This window comes from Dipodomys merriami, unplaced genomic scaffold, assembly GCF_024711535.1.
Source record: "Dipodomys merriami isolate MVZ:Mamm:240054 unplaced genomic scaffold, mDipMer1.0.p SCAF_71, whole genome shotgun sequence".
Taxonomy (NCBI): Eukaryota; Metazoa; Chordata; class Mammalia; order Rodentia; family Heteromyidae; genus Dipodomys; species Dipodomys merriami.
The window spans coordinates 227,605-251,328 of record NW_027206302.1 but is presented as its reverse complement, the minus strand read 5'-3'; the positions used below and the strand labels follow the sequence as shown (position 1 = coordinate 251,328).

The following is a 23,724-nucleotide window of genomic DNA, read 5'->3' as shown; positions in this document are numbered from 1 at the left end:
CTTCCCAGCCCGGTACTTCTGTTTTTGAGAGTGAGAGAGAAAAAGGCCTTATTTAAATGGTTTAGAAGCAATAATAACCAGTAGTAATTAACATGTTCAATGACAAAATCTTGGTTTCTAAATATCATTTCTCACTAAAGTGGACTAAATAAGCAGTCACAACAAAGTCTTTACCAGGACTTCATGGTAAAACACAGTTAACACTTAAGCAGGAGAATGTCTCATCTCTAGTTTACCTGTAAAAAGTGGAGGTATGGGGGCTGGGAAGTTGGCTCAGTGGTAGAGTGCTTGCCTTGCATGCATGAGGCCCTGGGTTCAATTCCTCAGCTCCACATAAGCAGAAAAAGCTGTAAGTGGCGCTGTGGCTCAAGTGGTAGAGTGCTAGCCTTGAGCTGAAGAGCTGAGGGACAGCACCCAGGCCCAGAGTTCAGGCCCATGGGAAAAAAAAAAGTGGAGGTATGGCTCAAGTGGTAAGAGTGTCAACCTGAGCAGAAAAGGCAGAGTGGGAGTTCAAGGCCCTGATTTCAAGCCCCACTACCATCATGAAGAAGAGATAGGAAAAGAGAGAGAGGGACAGAGGGAGGGAAAGAAGGAGAGAGAGAGGAAGGGAGAGAGAGAGACAGAGAGACTGAGAGAAAGACAGAGAGAGGGAGAAGGAAGACAAACACATTTTAAAAGTAATTTGGAAACTATAAAGTATTATTTTGAAGTTTTCTCTAGACTGGCTCTGATGACACTACATAGAATACATAAGAATTTTAGCATTATCAGTTTGATCATAGGAATAGTCAAACCAAGCCAAGTCTTTGAGGGAACTAGGATTAAAGTATAGTGAGTGCACTTACCCTTTGTAGACAAAGGATTTTTTTTTTTTTTTTTGGGTGGGTCATGGGGCTTGAACTCTGGGCCTGGGCACTATCTCCGAGCTCTTCAGCTGAAGGTGAGTGCTCTACCACTTGAGCCACAGTGCTACTTCCTTTTGTTTGTTTTATGGAGACATAGTCTTCAGTTCTCTGAAGGAAACCTTTTTTTAATAAAACACATTCCATTAGTTATACAGATGAGATTTCATTGTTACATTTCCAGATATGTATTTAATATATTCCAATGAATCTCGCCCCTCTTTCACTGTCCCTGAAGGAATACCTTTAAATTGAATCTTCACCAGAGTAACCCTTAAATACACTTCTTTCTTGTTTATATAATCTAAAGATTTTAACTGTTCCTAATTTTATTCTGAAACTCCTATTTACTCTAAATCATAGTTACTAACTTTATTGTGTGTGGTGATATGCAGTTCCACAAAGCAGTAGTATACTACGAGTCTCTCTTACTCAGAGCTGGGGAAAAAATATGATTGCTCACTCCCTTTTTTTTTTTTTTTTTTTTGGGTCCAGTCATGGGGCCTGAACTCTGGGCCTGGGTGCTGTCCCTCAGCTCTTCAGCTCAAGGCTAGCACTCTACCACTTGAGCCACAGCGCCACTTCCGGCTTTTTTTCTTTTTGCTTATGTGGTGCTGAGGAATCGAACCCAGGGCCTCTTGCATGCAAGGCAAGCTCTCTACCACTGAGCCACCTTCCCAGCCCCTGCTCACTCCCTTTTAACAACAAATTCTGTTTGCCAATGTGAAGTTTCAGTCTAAGTTCTGATAATGAAATATATGTATATATGTCTATATTTGCCTGGATGAAGTTGAAGATTTTATTACTTCATTGCTAAGATCATGTTGCCTATGACTTTGAAATTATCTTGAAAGGAGGCTGAGCATTCATTACGAGTCATGAAAGCCAGCAGGTCTGTAGTTAGTTGTATCATTTGTGCAGTTTAGCTTCTTACCTGAATGGAGAAGCACTGATCCTTTGCTCTTCTTCACATTCACCATCCTGGTAACAAGTACTTTGCCTTGAGGATCATCCTTTACCTTCAAGGAAAAAATAGTGCTGATTTTCTTCACAAATGTTCTCTTTCTCCTGACAGAGTTTGTCTTGTAGAGCTGTTAGGAGAAGCCTTAATCTGATTTTTTTTTTTTTTTTTTTTTGGTACTGGAGTTTGAACTTGTTAAGATTTTTTACTACTTAGTTGCATCCCTAGTTGCTAACTTGGAACTTGTGTGTCTATAGCCAGGCTAGCCTCAAACTCTAAATCCTCCTGCCTCAGACTCCCCAATGCTGGGATTATATGTGTGTGCCACCACTTTTGGCTGCATTTACATTGAAATCTTTGACCATCTAGAACTTACAAAGTATGAGGTAGTCATAGAGCTTTATTGTTTAAAACAGATTAGCTTGTTATTCTAGTCCTATTTATTAAAATAGCTATTTTTTCCTAACTGATGTGAGATATTGCTAATCTCAGTGCTCAAATATGCTGGGATTTATTGCTCTACTTTCTAGTATGTTTTATTCGGTGTCATTCTGTGCTAATAAGAATAATAAATTTAAATAGTACTAAAGTTTAATTACTGTAGTTTTATAATGAATTTTAACATGATACCAGGCAATTCTCATTAGGAAATTTTGCTTAATTCTTTATAAAATGTCTCAATTTATAATACTTTACAACATGGTTCAAGGGATCACCTTACAAAATAATCTCTGATTGCTCTAAAGAGTTTTAGAAATAGTCATTTAAATAAAGTTGGCCTTAATCTTTATGAAAGAATGGAATTTTATTTTAGTCATATGAAAAGTGGCCATATGACTTATTAAATAGTACAGTTTTAGCTTTACTTTGACCACAGATGATAATTTTGTTATTCTCAACTCTATATAAATAATGAAAATAAAGTATTCAGATATTTTATGTTTTATATTTGGAGATTTGGAGTTGAAATTCTTCTTCAAAAATTTTGTGTGAGCCGGGCCCTATTGGCTTACAACTGTAATCCTAGCTACTCAGAAGGCTGAGATCTGAGGTTTGCGGTTCAAAGCCAGCCCAAGCAGGAAAGTCCATGAGAATCTTGTTCAAAGCCAGCCCAAGCAGGAAAGTCCATGAGAATCTTATCTCCAGTAAACCACCAGAAAACTGGAAGTGGCGCTGTGGCTCACGTGGTAGAGCACTGGTCTTGAGTTGAAGAGCTGAGGAACAGTGCCCGGGCCCAGAGTTCAAGCTCCATGACCAACTAAAAAAAAAAAATAAATTGTGTGTGTGTGTGTGTGTACGTACTAGTATTGGGGCTTGAACTTCAGGGCCTTGAACCCTTGCTTTGCTTTAGCTCTCAGGTCTGGGGTTTCACCACATGAGTCACATCTCTACTTTCTTCTTCTTCTTCTTTTTTTTTTTTTTTTTAAATTTTGCATTGGTCCTGAGGCTTGAACTCAAGGCCTGTGTGTTGTCCCTGAGTTATTTTGCTCAAGGTTAATGATCTACCGCTCCACTTCTGGCTTTTGGTGCTTAATTGGTGTCTCATGAACTTTTCTGCATGGGCCAGTTTAAATTTTTTGAGGTCATATTAAGCTCAATAATTTCTGTGTTTGTTGCATATCTTACCTTGTTTGTTTATTGTTATTTTGGACTTACTATTTATGATGCATACTTTCCCTTTCAAAACACCTAACTTCTCATTGTCTTTTTTTCTCTCAGTTACTCTAGTATATCTACATTTCTTTATTAATAACAACTATCCAGAGTGTTATTGGTATCTGTTGTTGGGAATTGTCAGAAGCAAAGTCATACTTTCTGATGCAGAAGAAAATATATGCATGTACATTCTCTTGCCTAAAAAATTTGGGTTTAGAAAATTCAAGGTTTATGGGTTTTTTTTTTTTTTTTTTTTTGGTCATGGGTGCTGTTCTTCAGCTCTTCAGCCACATCACCATTTCTGGCTTTTTCTGCTTATGTGGTACTGAGGAATCGAACCCAGGGTCTCATGCATGCAAGGCAAGCACTATACCACCTTCCCAGCCCCGGTTTATGGCTCTTTAAAAATAAACTTTAAATTCTAGGAACATGTATGTATTACAAAACTAAAAGTAAAAATCATAGGCATAGATGAAGGAGAGGAGGTAGAATCCAAAGGGATAAGAAAACAATCAAAACTGTTTGCTGGGGGCTGGGAAGGTGGCTCAGTGGTAGAGCGCTTGCTTTGCATGCCTGAAGCCCTGGGTTCGATTCCTCAGCACCACGTAAGCAAAAAGAAAAAGCCGGAAGTGGCGCTGTGGCTCAAGTGGTAGAGCGCTAGCCTTGAGCTGAAGAGCTCAGGGACAGCGCCCAGGCCCAGAGTTCAAGGCCCCACGACCGGACCCAAAAAAAAAAACCAAAACAAACAAACAAAAAAACTGTTTGCTGGTGGCTTATGCCTGTAATCCTAGCCACTCAGGAGGCTGAGATCTGAGGATCTCAGTTTTAAGCCAGTCCAAGTAGGAAAGTCTATGAGACTCTTATCTCCAGTTAACCACCATAAAACTGGAAGGGGTGCTGTGATTCAAAGTGACGGAGCACTAGCCTTGAGCAAGAAAGCTTAGGGACAGTGCCCAGGCCCTGAGTTCAAACACCAAGACCAACAACAAAACAAAACAAAACAACAACAACAAAACCAATTCAATAAAACAATAGGAGAAAATTTCCCAACTTGTGAGAGTCAGTCATTCAGGTACAAGAAACTTTGAGGACACTCAACAGATAAGATCAGAAAGCAACCAGTACAGACAAATTTAGTAGAACGGAACAGCAAATTTAGTAGAAACTCTTAGATCCAGGAGGGCTTGGAAAGACATATTTTAAGCCTTGGAAGTAATAATTGCTAACTTAGAATATTCAAAACAGCTATCCTACAAAATTAAGGGAAATGATCAATAAAAATTAAAAGAATTCAGAACTACCAAACCAGCAGTCCAGAAGATACTTAAAGGCATCTTACACATAGAAGAGAAAGATAAATACAATCAGCAAAGTACAGGTGAGATAAATCTCACTAGAGCAGGCTGGGAAGTTGGCTTAGTAGTAGAGTGCTTGCCTCACATGCATGAGGTCCTGGGTTCAATTCCTCAGTACCACATAAGCAGAAAAAAGCCAGAAGTGGCACTGTGGCTCAAGTGGTAGGGTGGTAGCCTTGAGTTGAAGAGCTGAGGGACAGTGCCCATGCCCAGAGTTCAGCCCCCAGGGCTGACAAAAAAACAACAACAAAAACTCACTAGAGAAGTTGGAAGCAAATGAGGATTAGAAAAAGAACCAGGAATTGAAAGAAACAAAATGACAATAATAATAATAATATTAACAACTCTAAATGTTAATGGCCTCAATTCTCCAATCAAAAGATACGTATCAGCAGGTTGATAATAGAAAACAAGACCCAGTGTCTTTGTTTATGGAAGACACATTGTATTGAGACAGACAAATACAAGATTAAAGTGAAGATAGGAAAAAAATACCTTCTAAGCAAATGGAACCCAGAAGCAAGCAGAGTAGCTATATTAAGAAGAGACAAACAAAAGTGATATTGAGAAAGGTAACAGTCTGCTAAGTGGAGATAACAATTGTAAATGTTTATATACATACATATACCTAATTTCATAAAACAAACACTACTGCCATGAAAGCACAGATTTTTTTTGTCCTTCATGGAGCTTGAACTCAGCTTGGGTAGTTAATGCTCTACTGCTGAGCCACAGCACCACTGCTGGTTAGTTGGAGGTAAGAGTCTCATAGACTTTCCTGCCTGGTCTGGTTTTGAACCTCAGTCCTCAGATCTCAGCCTCCTGCATAGCTAGGATTACAGGTTGAGCCACTAGTACCTGGCTAGCATAGACTAACATAAATTGTAGTTGTCAGTTAAAAATAATTCTAATTCTTGTGAAATGTTACTACCATTTATCTGTGTTTCATTGATTTATCATTTAGTGATCCATTAAAAAAATACATATATATAGGGACTGGGAAGGTGGCTCAGTGGTAGAGCGCTTGCCTTGAATGCATGAGGCCCTGGGTTCCATTCCTCAGCACCACATAAGCAAAAAGAAAAAAGCCGGAAGTGGCGCTGTGGCTCAAGTGGTAGAGCGCTAGCCTTGAGCTGAAGAGCTGAGGGACAGCGCCCAGGCTCAGAGTTCTGGCCCCACGACCAGACCCCCTCCCCCCCCCAAAAAAAATTACTGTCTAGTATAGCTGACAGGGAAAAAGTAAGTGATGACTATGTAACGTGATGAGCACTATGACAGTGGAAGACAAAGGATCCCGTGAGAGTTAAGAGGAAGGCACCAGTCTTAACTTGATATGTGAAGTTGGGTAACTTTTAACCAGTCTTACTAAAGGTGAGACTTAAGCTGGGTCCTAGGGCTTGTGATAGTAAGATAATTTAACAGTGAGGGTAAGTGGGAAGGCATTTGAGGCAGAGGAAACCACATTTACAAGGGCAAGGAGGTATTAGATAGCATATCAAGTTCAAGAAGCTTTAATATTAGTATTAAAAATGGCTTCAGGACTGGGAATGTGGATTAGTGGTAGAGTTCTGGCCTAGCATGCATGAAGCCCTGGGTACGATTCCTTAGTACCACATAAACAGAAAAAGGTGGAAGTGGTAAAAGAAGCTCAGGGACAGGCCAAGTTAAAGCCCCAGGACTGGCAAAGAATAAACAAAAAATGGCTTCACCGTGTGGCATATGTGAGGGAATATCACTTGAGGAAGCTCAGTAAGTGGCAGAGCTATTTCATGGAGGCCTTAAATATCCTCAAGTACCAGACATGTGCCAATTGTTGAAGGTACAAATAAGAATAAGGCAAAGCCCTTGAGGAATGTGTTTATAGCTCTAATTTTTGTTTATACATCAGCAGTTTACAAATTAATTTTAATCTCCAGCCTACACCTCTCCTTGACTCTAGATCTATATAACTAACTTCCTGTTAAATATATCTACAGTGTGGGCTACATGAAAGTAATTAATTCATTGCCTTTGTTCTCTGCTCTCTTAATTCCTAGAACAATACCTGTTAAAATTTATTAAATGATTACACAAATTAATAATTTTTACTTGTATCTTTCATAGATATCTCAGATGCCATAAGCTTCATATCAAATTTTTGATCTCCCTTTAACCTGCCCCTTTCCTAATGTTCCCTGTTTGTTTCCATGATCGGTACCATCTGTATGGGTTTATATATATATATTTTTGGGACCGGTCATGGGGCCTGAACTCTGGGCCTGGGCGCTGTTCCTCAGCTCTTCAGCTCAAGGCTAGTGCTCTACCACTTGAGCCACAGCACCACTTCCAGTTTTTTTCTTTTTGCTTATGTGGTGCTGAGGAATTGAACCCAGGGCCTCATGCATGCAAGGCAAGTGCTCTACCACTGAGCCACCTTCCCAGCCCCATTGGTGTATTTTTGACATATTCCTTTACCTTCACTATTCATCACCAAGAAAAAACAAACTTTTGGTGGTGTTGGGGATTGAACTGTGCAAATCAAATGCTGTGCCATGACTCTAGCCCTTGTGACATGTTTCCTTATGTATCCATTTCTGTCCATCTCTATTATTTCTGGGTAGACTGCCATTTCTGTCCTAGTGCTGTACAGTAGTAGCAAATACTCACTGTCTACTGTGGTTTTTCAGTCTGTTATTCATACTTTTATTAGAACAATAATAATAAACACAAAGCCTACAAAATCTGTGTCTGATATTCCTATTTGAAATCATCTGCCTTTAGGATAGATAACAAAATTGTTTTTTTTTGTCAGTTATGGGGCTTGAACTCTGAGCTTGGGCACTATCCCTTAGCTCTTCAGCTCAAGGCAAGTGCTCTACCACTTGAGCCACAGTGCCACTTCCTGTTTTCTGGTGGTTAATTTGAGATAAGAGTCTCATGGACTTTCCTGCTTGGGCTGGCTTTGAACTGAAATCCTTAGATCTCAGCCTCTTGAGTAACTAGAATTAGGTCAGCTACTAGCTCTTTTTTTTTTGAATGCCAGTACTGGAGCTTGAATTTATTATGGCTGGTGCTGTACCACTTGAGCCACACTGCCACTTCTGGCTTGTTGCTTGTTAATTGGAAATAAGAGTCAAATGGATTTTTCTGCCTGGGCTAGTTTGAACTTCAAACCTCAGATCTTAGTCTCTTAAGTAGCTAGGATTTTAGGTGTGAATAACTAGCATCCAACCTGATCTGGAGGGTACTGTGTGCTTACATCTTGTGCCACTCTTTTGGACTTTCTGTGCTGTAGACAAGTTAGCTTTCCCCCTGGACACTGTCCTGGGCCTGGGCACTGTCCCTCAGCTCTTCAGCTCAAGGCAAGCGCTCTACCACCTGAATCACTGCACCACTTCTGATTTTCTGAGTGGTTTATTGGAGATAAGAGTCTGATAAACTTTCCTTCCCGGGTTACCTTTGAACCATGATCCTCAGATCTCACTCAGCCTTTTGAGTAGCTAGGGTTACAGGAGTGAGCCACTGGTGCCTGGTGACAAGTCCGACCAAAAATAAAAATAAAAAATTATTAAAAAAAAAAAAAGTGGCGCTGTAGCTCAAGTGGTAGAGCTTTTTAACTTTTTCCAGTAGATTGTTTTTTTCTGCCTTAAAACTACTATATAAATAGTATATATATAAATATATAAATAAATATTTATATAAATATATAAATATATAAGTAGTAGCTTTTGTTATATATTATAAAATAGGATGCCTATTGTTAGAGAAATGTATGTATCAATATTTTTTTTTTTTTTTTTTTTGTCGGTCGTGAGGCTTGAACTCTGGGCCTGGGCGCTATCCCTCAGCTCTTCAGCTCAAGGCGAGCGCTCTACCACTTGAGCTACAGCGCCACTTCCAGTTTTCTGGTGGTTTATTGGAGATAGGAGTCTCACGGTCTTTCCTGCCCGGGCTGGCTTTGAACCGTGATTCTCAGATCTCAGCCTCCTGAGTAGCTAGGATTACAGGCGTGAGCCACCAGCGCCCGGCTTGTATCAATATTTTTGAGGAGATATTTATAACTTTGAAATAGTAATATTCCCTACAGTATTCTTTTCTTGAAAAATAAAGTATTATTTATGAATGATTGCAAATAGGACAAGAATTTTCAGTCATAATTTTTGCTCTTAGGTTATATCACTCCTCAATTTTCCTTTATCATATTATGAAACACTTAAGCTTCATTTATTCTTTTTTGTTTTTAAAGTAAAACAAATTCTGTTGTAAATTTTGTTTTTCAAAAATGCCTCAGCATTGAGATTGGAAGGAAATGTAGGATATGCCATGATTTAAAAATAAAACAAAGCCTCTAAAGTTTATATGGAGGTAATGACTTAATCAATTTAAGTAGAAGTCGCCACTTTGAAAATAGGAAAATAGTGTTTTTTAAATTACTGTCTTTGATTACAAATAAAACAAATCTTACATAGACATACAAGCATCACAGCTGAGCTGTGTTACTTAAAATTATTGTATTTGGTTTTATTGTATTGAAGGTTATTATTTGGTTTTATGTGATAATTGTTTCACATTTGATGTTGAATGTTTTGTTTAGTTAAAGTACAGAATATTACGTAATATTTCTTCTGTAAAGTGAGAGATTGTTTCTGTTATTTCAGATTTTATTTAGTCACACAAGTAACTTTACAGTATGGCATCATGCAATATGTACTAATTACTAATTTTACCCTGATCTTTTTCTTTAAGTCAGTATGGAAGATTAAGTCTACAGTAGAATACAATCAAGTGATGGCTTTTTCTTTAGAATTTGAATATGGAGGCCACAGGAACAGATGAAGTTGACAAGTTAAAAACCAAATTTGTATCTGCTTGGAACAACATGAAATACAGTGAGTATGATTTGTCCATTATCTAAATACAAAGAAGTATTTAAAGATGTATATATTATCTTCCTTAAGTCACCATTACTTTTGAATGAAATACTTTATCATAGACTATTTCTATAAGCAGTGTAGATAAGAATCTTTTAAAGAAAGAGTTGAATATTATTATGAGCATTGCTTAGAAACTACTGAGTAGTATTTTCCCCCTAATTTGATAGAATATATAGATATCATATTATTATTATCATTATTGTTATTACTATAACGAGGTACTGGAGTTTCAACTAAGAGCCTCATGCTTGCTAGGCATCTGCTATCCTACTTGATTCACATATCCCAGTCATTTTGCTTTCATTGTTTTCAGTCTCTCTTTTTGCTGGAGCTAGCCTGGACCGAGATCTTCCTGTTTACCCTTCACTTCTAGCTTGAATGACTGTCCAGTAATTGTCCCCTCTCCCCCAGCATTTTTTGTTAAATTGGTTGAGATAGATTTTTCATGGACTTTTTGTCTGGGCTGGTAATCCTCCCAATCTTAGCCTCCTGAATAGCTAGGACTCCTCCTTTCCTCTCCCCTTCTCCTCCCCCTTCCCCTCCTTCTCCCCCTCCCTTTCCCTTCTCTTCTTTTTTTTCTTTTTGTCAGTCTTGGGGCTTGAACTCGAGGCCTGGGTGTTGTCCCTGAGCTTTTTTTGTTTGTTTGTTTTTTTGGGTCCGGTCATGGGGCCTGAACCCTGGGCCTGGGCGCTGTCCCTCAGCTCTTCAGCTCAAGGCTAGCGCTCTACCACTTGAGCCACAGCGCCACTTCCGGCTTTTTTCTTTTTGCTTATGTGGTGCTGAGGAATCGAACCCAGGGCCTCTGGCATGCAAGGCATGCACTTTACCACTGAGCCACTTCCCAGCCCCCCTGAGCTTTTTTTGTTTAAGGCTAGTGTGACCACTTTGAGTTGCAGCCACTACTTCTGGTTTTCTAGTGGTTAATTGGAAATGGGCTTTCCTGCATGGGCTGGCTTCGAACCTCAATGCTTAGATCTCAGCCTTCTGAGTAGCTAGGATTATAAGCATGAGCCACCAGGCGACCTGGATTTTTTTTTTTTTTTTAACATTCCAAAGCAGATAGAATTTATTCAGGTGATAATAACTGTGTTGTTCATATTCAGTTTTTGGCATCGTCATCTCTCAATCAGGAAGTAAACAAAATTGACTTCTGAACACACCAAATAGAAGTTCAGTATAATAAAGTTCTGACTTTATTATACTCTCAGGTCTTTGTTTTTAGCTAGTTACTCTTGCCAAACAAATCTGATAAGGATTGTTGAAGATGAAGAGGCTCTCAAAGAGAGAGAAGTATTCTGGCAGAATTAGTTTCAGTAGAAAGAAGTTCATATCCATAAAGTAAGAATGATAACAAAATTCAATGAAGTGCTTTATAATGCAAATTCAAGTTTCAACAATGAATATTTGGCTTTTGGTCCACTGGAAGTGATGGTCAGGTAGCTATATAGATGGCTGTCACTTGGAAGTAATACAACATTACATTTTGAATGTAAATTACATTAAATGTACATTGAATGTACATTTAAAGTTTTATTTATTTACTTATTGTTGTTCATGAACTCGGGCTTGGTTCCTTCCTTGAGCTCTTTAGCTCAAGGCCAGCGCTCTACCATTTGAACCACAGCACCATTTCCAGTTTTCTGATGGTTAATTGGAGATAAAAGTCTCATGGACTTTCCTGTCCAGGCTGGCTTTGAACCACAATCCTTAGATCTCAGCCTCCTGAGTAGGTAGGATTACAGGTGTGAGCCTCCAGTGCCTGGCTTAAGTTTTGAATAATTAAGGTTAAGATATATTTCACATACTGTAAAATATTTTTTTCAGAGTATATGATTCAAATTTTAATTTTTTAAAAATTCAGTTTAAACATACATTCTACCACTGGGTGGTAGGCTCACATCAGAATTTTAGTTTGTCAATTTAAAAATATATAGCACACTAGTTTTTAATATATGTACAAAGTAGTAAATATATTAGAAACCATCATCAGTATCTGATGATCAGTTATCCCCAAGCAACTAACTATATTTGTACTAGCACTCAGTCCCTATTCCTCTCTCTGTAGTTCCTGGAAACTACCAATGTACTTTCTGTCTTTAGATTTGACTATGCTAGACAATCTATAAAAATAATACCATCAAAAAAAATAATACCATCTCCTTTTTTTTTTATGTTAGTTGAGGGGCTTGAACTATGGGCCTGGATGCTGTCCTTGAACTCTTCAGCTCAAGGCTACCACTTTGAGCCACAGCGTCAATTCTGGTTTTCTGGTGGTTAATTGGAAATAAGAGTCTCACAGAGTGTTCCTGCCCAGGCTGGCTTTGAACCTCAGTCCTCAGATCTTAGCCACCTGAGTAGCTAGGATTACAGGTATGAGCCACCAGTGCTCAGCTGTCACCTACTTTTTGACCTTTTGTGTCAGGCTTCAGTAATTCAGCATATTATTTTCAAAGTGCATTTGTGTTATAGTGAGTTTTAGTACTTCATTTTTATTTTTTTATTTTTGATATGGTCCTGAGGTTTGAATTCATGGCCTGGCGACTGTACCTGAGCTTTTTTGCTCAAGGCTAGAGTTTTTCCACTTGAACCACCTTCCTTAGTTGAACCAATTTTTCTTCCCTCCCTCCCTTCCTCCCTCCCTTCCTCCTTCCTTTATTTTTGTGCTGGTCCTGGCGCTTGAACTCAGGGCCTGGGTACTGTCCCTTAGCTTATTTGATCAAGGCTAGCACTCTACTACTTGAGCCACAGCTCCACTTCCACTTTTGGGTAGTTAATTGAAAATAAGAGTCTTAGATCTTCTTGCCTGGGCTGGCTATAAATCCTCAGATCTCAGATCTTCAGATCTCAGCCTTCTGAGTAGGTAGTATTATAGATGTGAGCTACAAGTGCCCTGCACATTTTACTTTATTATGTTTGTTTTCATATAAGCAACTCACTAGGTAGTCCAGGCTGGCTTCTAACTCATGCACCTCCTGACTCAGTATTCTTTCTACTATTTGCCACTATAAACCGTGTTACTATTGAGCACTCATGTATGTTTTGTAGTGAACACATAATTTTATATCTAACAGTGGTATTTAATTAATTTGTGCTACTAGTGAGGTTTGAACTCAAGGTCTGGGTGCTATTCCTTAGATATTTCACTCAAGGCTACCACTTGAGCCACAGTTCCACTTCTGGTTTTTTTATAGTGGTTAATTGCAAATAAGAGTCTGGAGTATTGTTTGCCAGTGCTAGTCTTGAACCATGGTTCTCAGATCTCAGCCTCCTGACTGCTAGGATTATAGGTGTGAACCAATGACACCTGGCTTCTAAGTTTAATTCTTTTATTTATTTATTTATTTATTTTTATTTTTGGGTCCAGTCGTGGGGCCTGAACTCTGGGCTTGGGCACTGTCTCTCAGCTCTTCAGCTCAAGGCTAGTGCTCTACCACTTGAGTCACAGTGCCACTTCCGGGTTTTTTCTTTTTTGCTTATGTGGTGCTGAGGAATTGAACCCAGGGCCTCAGGCATGCAAGGCAAGCGCTCTACCACTGAGCCAACTTCTCAGCCCATAAACTTTTTTTTTTTTTTTTTTTTGGGTCTGGCCGTGGGGCCTGAACTCTGGGCCTGAGCGCTGTCCCTCAGCTCTTCAGCTCAAGGCTAGTGCTGTACCACTTGAGCCACAGCGCCACTTCCGGCTTTTTTTTTTTTGTGCTTATGTGGTGCTGAGGAATCGAACCCAGGGCCTCAAGCATGCAAGGCAAGTGCTCTACCACTGAGCCAACTTCCCAGCCCCATTTAACATTCTCTTCTGGAGTGTTTGAGGGGTTGAATTTTGCCAGATCCTTGCCAACACTTGTTACTCATCTTTTTACTAGAGCCATACCAGTGGCTGTGACATGGATTTGTCTATAGATTTCATTTGCCTTTTCCTGATGACTTATGATGATGAATACCTATTTATGACTATACTGGATAGCTCATATCTTCTTTGTAGAAATGTTTATTCAGTTTCTTTTCTCATGTTTAGTTGTCATTTTATAATTAAGTTGTATGAATTGTTTTATATATTCTAGATAAAAATTCCTTAGGGAACATATGATTTGCAAATTTTTTTCCTATTCTTAGCTTGTCTTTTTTTCTTTGGTGACAGTGTCTACTGAAATGCAAAACTTTTTAATTTTGATGAAATCAGTCGATCTGTTTTGTATTTGGCTGGTTGTGCTTTCAATATTATAATAAACTATTGCCTAAATTAAAATTTATACCTGAGTTTCTTTCTGAGGGATTTAAGGTTTTAGCACTTATATTTAGGGTTTGATCCCTTTTGAGTTAATTTTTCATATAGAATGAGATAGAGGTCCAACTTTATTATTATTTTTTTTTTGTGTAGCTATACATAGTTAATCTTTTGACATGTTAACATAGTTCAGCTTCTACATGCCTGTAGAAAAAGAGAAAAGATAATGAGGCCTTATGAGAATTCATTTCTCTTGTGCACCTAACTTCAAGGAGTATTAAAGGAAGTCAGTCTATTAGGAGAGAGTCTTTAGCAGGGTCTATATAGGGAATAGAAAAGTAGGAAGGAGTGACTGTACATACTCCATGGTTTCTATTTAAATTATAAAGCAATGTGTCTTGTGAATTGTGCACCCCTGCAGTGCCTTAGGCTCTGACCTTTCAGATATACAACTCTTCCTTTCTTGAGAAAGGTTTGAAGGGTGTTTGTAGAAGTAGATAGACTATAAACGATAGGGATAAAGGGAGATATTTATGCTTAAAAGTTGTTTCTTTTCATTTGAATTTGTTTTTTAAGTTCTTAGGATTTGCTTTGAAAATATTATGTTTATGAGATAGAAGGTTGCTTCTGTTTTGGGGATTAGAATTATTCCATTATGATACTAATCATACTTCTAAAAGATAGTATATATAAAATTTTAATACATCTAGTACTTGTAAATTGACATTGAAACTCTTTTTCAACTACCTAAAGATAATAATACAAATGCACATCTGTGGCTTGAAATTAAATAAATAGTTCCTTTCCTAGTATTCAGTAGATAAATACCAATTTCAATTTCCTATTGGAGTTGAGCTGAAAAGAATCAGACTCATCAGGTAGGAAAAAGGAAAAATGGCTTAGAAGAGCCAGAAATAGGGCTGGGAAGTTGGCTCAGTGGTAGAGCACTTGCCTTGCATGCATGAGGCCCTGGGTTCAATTCCTCAGCACCACATAAGCAGAAAAAAAAAGGCCGAAGTGGCTCTGTGGCTCAAGTGGTAGAGTGCTAGCCTTGAGCTGAAGAGCTGAGGGACAGTGCCCAGGCCCAGAGTTCAGGCCCCACGACTGGAACCCCCCCCCCCAAAAAAAAAAAAAAAGAAGAGCCAGAAATACTAGGATTTAGACAGAGTGACATTGAGGAGGATGTTTTTATCAGGTGATAGCATATGCCAGTGGCAAAGCCCACTTTGAGTGGAGATGGATAGTGGGATAAGATCATAAAGATAATCTTTATCATATTAGGAAAAGTCCTTTGTATGATTGAGAAGTTCATAATAAATCTGTTAGCAAGCAACAGGAATTTTTTTTGAGCAGAAAAATTAGCTGATCAAGGCTGAGCCACAGGGAGTTTAATTTGGTAGTGTTAAGCAGCATTTATTTGAATGGGGAAGGACTGACCTCACAGCAACTGTTTTAGTGTAATTCCAGTGAAGCATAATGAAGCTGAATTGGTGCATCTGGCTTCTAAATTATCGCCAAATTAATATTAGTATCACTTTTATTTTAAATACATATTTGTATGAAGTACATTATGTAGCAACTACATAAAAATCATGTCTTTAGAAAATCAACATTGTAGCACTGTGTTTTTTGTTTTTTTTTTTTGGGTCTGGTCGTGGGGCCTGAACTCTGGGCCTGGGCGCTGTCCCTCAGCTCTTCAGCTCAAGGCTAGCACTCTACCACTTGAGCCACAGTGCCACTTCTGGCTTTTTTTTTTCTTTTTGCTTATGTGGTGCTGAGTAATCGAACCCAGGGTCTCATGCATGCAAGGCAAGCGCTCTACCACTGAGCCACCTTCCTAGCCGCACTGTGTTTTATATATATAAACCCAGATGGTTTACTGAAGACTAGCCTCAAGTCTGTCAACTTCCAGTTCCAGATACTACATACATCCTTTGGCCTCTGCTTCCCAAGTCCTGGGATTATATTTACCACCATGCCTACCTCTAGAAGATACTACCCTTAGTAGTGAGGGATTTCATATACTTGAAAGTATTCAGCAATGTAGTAAGAAAAACATTAAAAATTAACACCATTGTGAAAAGCCAAAATAGGATGCCACTTTTTAGATGCTTACAATCTAGTAGGAAATAAAAAACACCCCAAAACTAGAAGAATTAAGAGTTTGCAACTAAAGTCAGGGGTTGAGAATTGAAAGGCTGAAAATTTGAGAGGAAGATGTCTGAAGTGTCATGCCTCACATTCAGATAGTCTCATTTGGCCAGAATTCAGAAATTCAGAAATCAAAATAAATTTCTCTTGGAACTTTCAGAGGTCACTCACTTTTGTCAGGAGCTACTATATATATATATATATATATATATATATATATATATATATATATATTCCCCCCCCCTTAAATTAGTCCTATATAAGCCTTCAATAACCTGAGATGGAAGAAATTGATAATAGCTATTGCTTAGATGAAAAGAAGTTAGCATTAGGGAAACAGGAGTAAAGTGTTTTGTTTTGTTTTGTTTTGTTTTTTACTGTATTGTCTTTAAAAATTTTTTTTGGTTGGTCATGGGCTTGAACTCTGGGCCTGGGCCCTATCCCTGCGCTCTTCAGCTCAAGGTGAGCACTCTACCACTTGAGCCATAGCACCATGTCCCGGAGTAAAGTTTTTAACCTTTCAGTTTTGTGCTATCAGAATATTGTGACTTGTCAAAGTAAATTAGAATTAAAAACTTTTTTTTCCTTTATTTTTTTTCTTTCTTATGTTTGAATGAAATGTGGCCTAAAAGACTATTCAAAAGTTGTAGCATAAATCATTCTTTTTAGTTCTTTGTTCAGATTTTTTTTTTTTTTTTTTGTGTGTGTGTGTGTCAGGTGTGGGGCTTGAATTCTGGGCCTGGGTGCTGTCCCTCAGCTTGTCAGCTCAAGGCTAGTGCTCTACTACTTGAGCTACAGAGCTACTTCTGGCTTTTTCTGTTTATGTGGTGCTGAGGAATTGAACCCAGGGCCTCATGAATATGAGGCAAGCACTGTACCACTGAGATACTTTCCCAGCCCTTTGCTTAGATATTTTGCCATTCTTTTAAAAATGCACGTTTAGTATCATAAATTGACAAGTTGAATTAAAATCCCTCTGTACAACTACTTATACATTTATAAGTGATAATTAATGGCTTGGAATTAAATAAAAGTATTTTTAGAAGTGTACTTTTAAATCTTTTAATAATTTTAATAATCTTTTTTGTTTTTGTTTAGGTTGGGTGTTAAAAACAAAGACGTATTTTAGTAGAAATTCCCCTGTATTATTACTTGGTAAATGTTATCATTTTAAATATGAGGGTAAGTGATAAATTTGTAAAACATTTATAATTCTTTTAAATCTAAAAATCTTAAAAATCATTTAAATCTGAAATTTAAACAATGATATATCTTTAACACTGGTATTCTTTTCACTGTACATCTTTGTTCGGTTTTATATGTTTGTGTGAAAGTGTGTGTGTGCATGTAAAATGCATGAGCTTGCGTTTGTAAAGAAAATGAATGTATATGAACATATGTTATTATCAAGGCATTCATTTTGGTTGACTTACTATGAAATACCATTTATCAGTAGTTTTCTAAAACCTTGTAAATGACTTGTAATAATAGCAGCCAATATTTATTTAGTAGTAATGATAGCCAGGAGTAGTCTATGTGGTTTACATGTCTCGACTCATTGAGTTCTTCCACAATCTTGAAGGTTGAGTAGGAAGTTGATATGTAAAAAAGTATGCATAGAGTGGCAAGATGGAAGCAATAGCAATATTAGAGGGCATATGTATGTCTACTTTAGTTCTGATTGGGAGATAATTCTGAAAAGGATCAAACTATAGAGAAGGATTTTGAATCTATGTAGAGTTAGCCCATCCTATGTAAACATGTTTTCATAGGCAGAGAACAGCCAAAGCAGAATGCTTAAGAGTTCATATAAGCTTTGAGGTCAGATATCTGGGTTTGAATTTGACTCTTTGTTTTTGCTGTTTAGTTGTTACTTTTGATCTTCTCAAGTATTAATGATAGCCTATTTCATAGGTATATAGTAATATATCTGGTATAAATAAGCATTCTAATGAAATTTATTATAGAAGGAATTTGTACAACATTATCATTAGAACTTTTTGGTTCTTGACATTACATTGTGTGCGCATGCGTGCGTGCGCGTGCGCGTGCGTGTGTGTGTGTGTGTGTGTGTGTGTGTGTGTGTGTGTGTGTGTGTGTGTGTGTGTATGTGTGTGTGTGTGTGTGTCCCAGTCCTGGGGCTTGAACTCAGGACCTGGGTACTATCCCCTCAGCTTTTTTTGCTCAAGGCTGACACTCTTATCACTTAAGTCACAACTCTATTCTTGGCTTTTTGCTGGTTAATTGGAGATAATTCACACAGATTTTTCTACCTGGATTGGCTTTGAACCATGATCCTTAAACTTAGCCTCCTGCATAGCTAGGATTATAGGTATGACCCACTGGCATCTGGCTATAATAGTTATTGTTACCTAAGGTTATTTAGTAATTATTTTTTCAGAACATTCTGGCTGGCACACTGATTATGCCTAGAAGGAACACATGAAAATAATAACACAATATATTCTTAAGAAATATGCAGGCTTCTGCCACCACTATTCTAGCTACAGAACTCCTAACACTCCTGTAATGTCCTTAATAATAGAGCATGTGGGAGTATCTTCTGTTGTAGAGTTTGGCCCTAAATTCCTTTGGATGATTAGAATATTTTTTTTTTGGACTCATGTGTTAATACTTGTGTTTCTGGAAGGTAGCTGGTCACTAGAAAGTCTAAGCCATAATTTAGAAGCTTGGAACTTTCAGTCCTAATTTCAATCCTCTGCAGGAGAGGAGAGGAACTGGAAATTACGCTAACTGGCTAACTGATTTGCCTGCATTTGAAGCTTTTATAAAAATCTCAAAAGTACAAGGTTTGGTGAACTTCTGGGCTGGTGAACACATCCATCTGCAACTCAACTCCGTGTCTCCGTGGGACATAAGCTCCTGTACTCTGTACACTTCTGGACCTTGTTCTGTATACTGCCATCTGTACCCATTATCATATCCCATTTTCTTCTTTTGTTGTTTTTTGTTTTTTGGTACTGGGGATTGAACTCAGTGCTACATGCTTGCTGGAGAATGCTCTACCATTTGAGGCATTCTCTAGTTCATATTGTGTCTTTTTTCATTTTTCTTTGCCAGAACTAGGTTTTCAACTTGCTTGATTGCTTGGCTTACTTGCTCCATTGGTACTCTACCACTTGAGCCTTGCCTTAAGCCCAGCTTTTTGCTGGTTATTTTGGAGATGGAATCTGATGGACTTTTCTGACCAGGCTGGCTCCAGTATAAAACACATATGGAGATTCATTCCCATTTGATTTTTGTAAAAACCTGATTAGATAGAATAAAACTTACCTTTCCAGTGATGGTGGTTTACTCCTGCAATCGTGGTTATTCAGGAAGCTGAGAATTGAAGATTGAAGTTCAAAGCCAGACTAAGCAAGAAAGTCCAGTTAACCAGCAAAATGCCAGATTGGAGCTGTGGCTCAGTATAAGAGTGCCAGCCTTGAGCAGAAAAGCTAAAGGACAGCACCAGACCCTGATTTCAAGCTCCAAACAAACAAAAACAAAGCAAAAAATGGATTAGGAAGATTGTGATGTAATCCATAATGTAAGACAATAATGGGAGTGTATTAGTATTATTGACATTTTTTGTACTTAGACTACATAATTTATATTTTTATTTTGTAGATGAAAATAAAACATTACTTGCAAGATCAGGATGTGCAATAGAAGATCATGTAATTGCGGGAAATGTAGAAGAATTTCGTAAAGATTTCATTTCTAGAATATGGCTGACCTACAGGGAAGAATTTCCTCAAATAGAGGGCTCAGCCTTGACAACAGATTGTGGTTGGGGCTGTACACTAAGAACTGGCCAAATGCTCTTGGCTCAAGGACTCATACTACACTTTCTTGGTAGAGGTAAATTAAATGTTTTTTGTATTATCATTAGTTTTTAATTTGAACTAGTTTGCATATTGCATAAAACTCCTTGAAGTTAATTTCTTTATTCTTTGATTTAGCAGTAACTAACTTAGCATATTACATTTTTATTGAATTGGGCCATAAATGTCTTTTATGTAAACATTTATGATTTTCCTTTCAAAACCATAGGTTAACTATAGCTGTTATTTTATTTTTAAATCTTTAAAAGTTATTATCTTCAAGTAGTTGTACAGAGGAGTTGGCATTTAACAAAGCTGTTTATGAATATATCTTGATCAGTGTCACCTCTTGCAACCTAGCTGTTATTCTTGTTACTACCATGGATTAGGGTAGTTTGGATTTTTAAGTTTTGTTATTTTTTCCATTTTGGTTGAACTTGTTGAAGTATCTCTGGTTTATTAACTCCTAGACAAGTCAATATCTGTGGCTTTGGAGAGAATATTAGTATTCTTTAAAAATCTTAATAGTTTTATTTTGTTCCTTTTGTTTGCAATGTTTGCCTTAGAAAATAAGACTATAATCAATTATGTGAAGTTTATTTGGCATATTCTTAATAAGGTCATCATGCTTATTAGTCTTTTAAACCATCAAAAACACCATTGGTAATTAACTTGCCTAAGTCTTTATTTTTTCTAATGTAACATTTTTCTCTTAGTTTTTTCTTTTCTTTTTTTTTTTTCTTTTCCTGTTTAGACAAGATCTGGTGTCAAGGTTCGCCTGGAGCTAGCTAGGTAGCCCAGGCTACAAAGTTGTGACCCTCTTGTCTCAGACTCCTGAATGCTAAGAGTACAGGAAAATATCACAGTATCTGTTTCCATTAATCAATTTGTGTGTGTGCGTGTGCGTGTGTGTGTGTGTGTGTGTGTGTGTGTGTGTCTGTTTGTCTGTCTGTCTGTCTGTCTGTCTTAGGGCTTGAACTCAGGGCTTGGGCGCTGTCCCTGAGCTTTATGCTCAAGTCTAGTGTTCTACTGCTTGAGCCACAGTTCTTGCAGACTTTCCTGCCTGAGCTGGCTTTGAACCATGATCTTCAGATCTCAGCCTTTTGTGTAGTTAGGATTATAGGCATGAGCCAGGCATAAGTTACCAGCATCCAGCAAGTCAATGTTTTGAGATATGTTTATTTGTAGGAGGATTTTATTTTACCATTTTAGGCTGTTGTCTCTGGTTATTACTAAATATTATAAAATTTTAGATAATTACTAAATAATATTAGATATTACCAGATTTTAGAACATCTTGAGAATTGCCCCAGAGAAACCTTACACCCATTGGCAGCTATTTTCACTGTCTATTAGCAGCTGTGTCTATGTACTTTCTGTATCTAGACTTTCAGTTTTGATTTAGTAACCCATCTGACTTTATTTTTGTTGGGGCCTGGCCACTGTTCCTGAACTTTTTACTCAAGGCTCTACCACTTAAGCCACAGGTCCACTTCCAGATTTTTGGTAATTTATTGGACTTCCCTGCCCAGGCTGGCTTTGAGCCACAATCCTCAAATCTCAGTTCCTGGGTGGCTAGGATTATAGGTATGAACCAATAATGCTACCTATTTGTTTTAGTTTCACCGTTCAAGTCTGTCTATTTAACCTGTCTGAATACCTTGCTTTGGGATTGCTATAGCTTGGACTTGGCCTGATGCACTGAATATTGAAAATTCAGACTCTGAATCATGGACTTCCCACACTGTGAAAAAATTTACTACATCTTTTGAAGCATCGCTTTCAGGAGAAAGAGAACTCAAAACTCCAACGATTTCTCTGAAGGAAAAAGTTAAGAAATATTCTGATGATCATGAAATTCAAAATGAAATTTACCATAGGAAAATCATTTCCTGGTTTGGTGATTCCCCGTTGGCTCTTTTTGGCTTACATCAACTAGTGGAATATGGAAAGAAATCTGGGAAAAAAGCTGGAGATTGGTATGGACCAGCTGTGGTTGCTCACATTTTAAGGTAAAATTGTTTTAAAATCTTTCATCTTGTGACTGAGTTCTTTAAGCTTAGAGAAATACTATTTAAAAAAATATTTTAATTGTTATCAAGGTGCTGTACAGAGGGATTGCACTTACATAAATCAGGTAGAGTACATTTCTTTTTGGACAGTATCACCCCTTGAAATACAAATTTTTGCAAATTTTGTGCAAACTTCTCTCTCTCTTTCCGTCTCTCATTCTCTCACTCTTTCCCTCTTTTCCTCCCCCTCCCCCGCCCCAAGTCCTGAGGCTTGAATTTAGGGCCTAGGCACTGCCTCCGAGCTTCTTTTGCTCAAGGCTAGCACTCTACCACTTGAGCCACAGCACCTCTTCCAGCTTTTTCTGTTTATGTGGTACTGAGGAATTGAATGCGGGGGTGCATGCATGCTTGGCAAGCGCTCTACCACTAAGCCACATTCCCAGACTACTGTCTTTTGTGTGTGGGTGTGTGGGTGTTAATTGGAGATAAGAGTCTTGCCCTGACTGGCTTTGAATCACTTTCCTCAGATCTCAACCTACTGAGTAGCTAGGATTACAGTATCATCAGCAGGCACCTGGCTTCTATGCAACTTTTAAAGATTTGCTACTAGGAAAGAATAAGACATTGTGATTGGAGTTTCGCTTACTCACTGGCAGTTTTCTTCTTTCCTTATAGGTACAGATAGCCAAGGTTGATTTCTAGCTGGATGTTCATTTGACTATCATATTGAAATGTTCTAAAAACTCTTTTGAACTTGGGGCATGTACAATGTTGTAACTTTATTTTTTTTTGACAATGTAACTTGTAATGTACTGATAGCGTAAAGAAATGTCAAGAGTTAAAAATTGATGTTTTCAACATTTCGTTGTATACATCATTCTTGTGAGTTGTAAATATATGGAAATATTAATATTATAATTATATCAGAATAAAAGTAAAGGATTTTTGACATTCAGAATTATGAGAAAAAACTTGAAAGTCAAATTTCATTGTATTTAAACTTTAAGTGCCATTTATTTGGTTAAGTTTTAAAATTATTTGTTATGTGACCTAATACGATCACATATCATTAGTATCTGATCTAAATATGGTATATTATCAGTTTATTCCATTATAATCATATAAATTTGAAATTACTATAAAGCCTTTTTGCTTATTGATAAGGTTGTTTAATAGATCAGATGTTTACATCTAAAAAGTATTTACCTGATGTTAACAATGATATCAATTTCCATTTAGTATGGCATTTATAAAAGCATAGTTTGTATTTTTCAAGATGTTTCAGGGCTCAGTAATTTTTTTTTGTAAAGTGTTACAGAGTAAATATTTTAGGCTTTAGAATTCTCACAAGTTTTCTGTTGCTAGTTTTTTTTCTTCTTAATCCTTTAATTCTTTTTTGTGTGAATATTTTTATTATCTTTAAGTAGTTGTACAAAGGAATTGTCATTCAACAAAGCAATTTGTGAATACAGTGCATCTTGATCAATGTCATCCTTTTGACATTTCCACCTCCCCTTCCCAGCCCATCCCTTCCATCACTTTTCTTAAATTTTAGGATTTATACTGATTTTTTTTTTTTTTTGCCATTTAACAAAGCAGTTTATGTATACAGTGTATCTTAATCTGTGTCATCCCTTCAGCGTTTTCACCCTCCACCCCACTTTGACCAATCCTTTCCCTTATTTTTCTTAGTTTGTGGTATGGACAATGAATTCTTGACTGTAT

General features: G+C 37.6%; 1 protein-coding gene across 6 annotated transcripts in view; it reads left to right on the top strand.

Annotated features, from left to right (window-relative positions):
- The window catches only part of Atg4c (autophagy related 4C cysteine peptidase), a 69,647-nt gene that overhangs the window by 5,301 nt on the left and 40,622 nt on the right, over window positions 1–23,724 (top strand). For 2 of the 6 annotated variants that reach the window (XM_070008948.1, XM_070008943.1), the window contains exons 2-5: window positions 9,604–9,742; window positions 17,259–17,342; window positions 19,791–20,024; window positions 21,669–21,999. In XM_070008948.1, the coding sequence (XP_069865049.1) occupies window positions 9,667–9,742; window positions 17,259–17,342; window positions 19,791–20,024; window positions 21,669–21,999 (725 nt within the window). In that variant the 5' untranslated portion in view covers window positions 9,604–9,666. Of the gene's footprint in view, window positions 1–5,575; window positions 5,632–9,599; window positions 9,743–17,258; window positions 17,343–19,790; window positions 20,025–21,668; window positions 22,000–23,724 lie in introns of all 6 variants that reach the window. The other 4 variants (XM_070008945.1, XM_070008944.1, XM_070008949.1 and 1 more) reach the window with 3 other exon arrangements.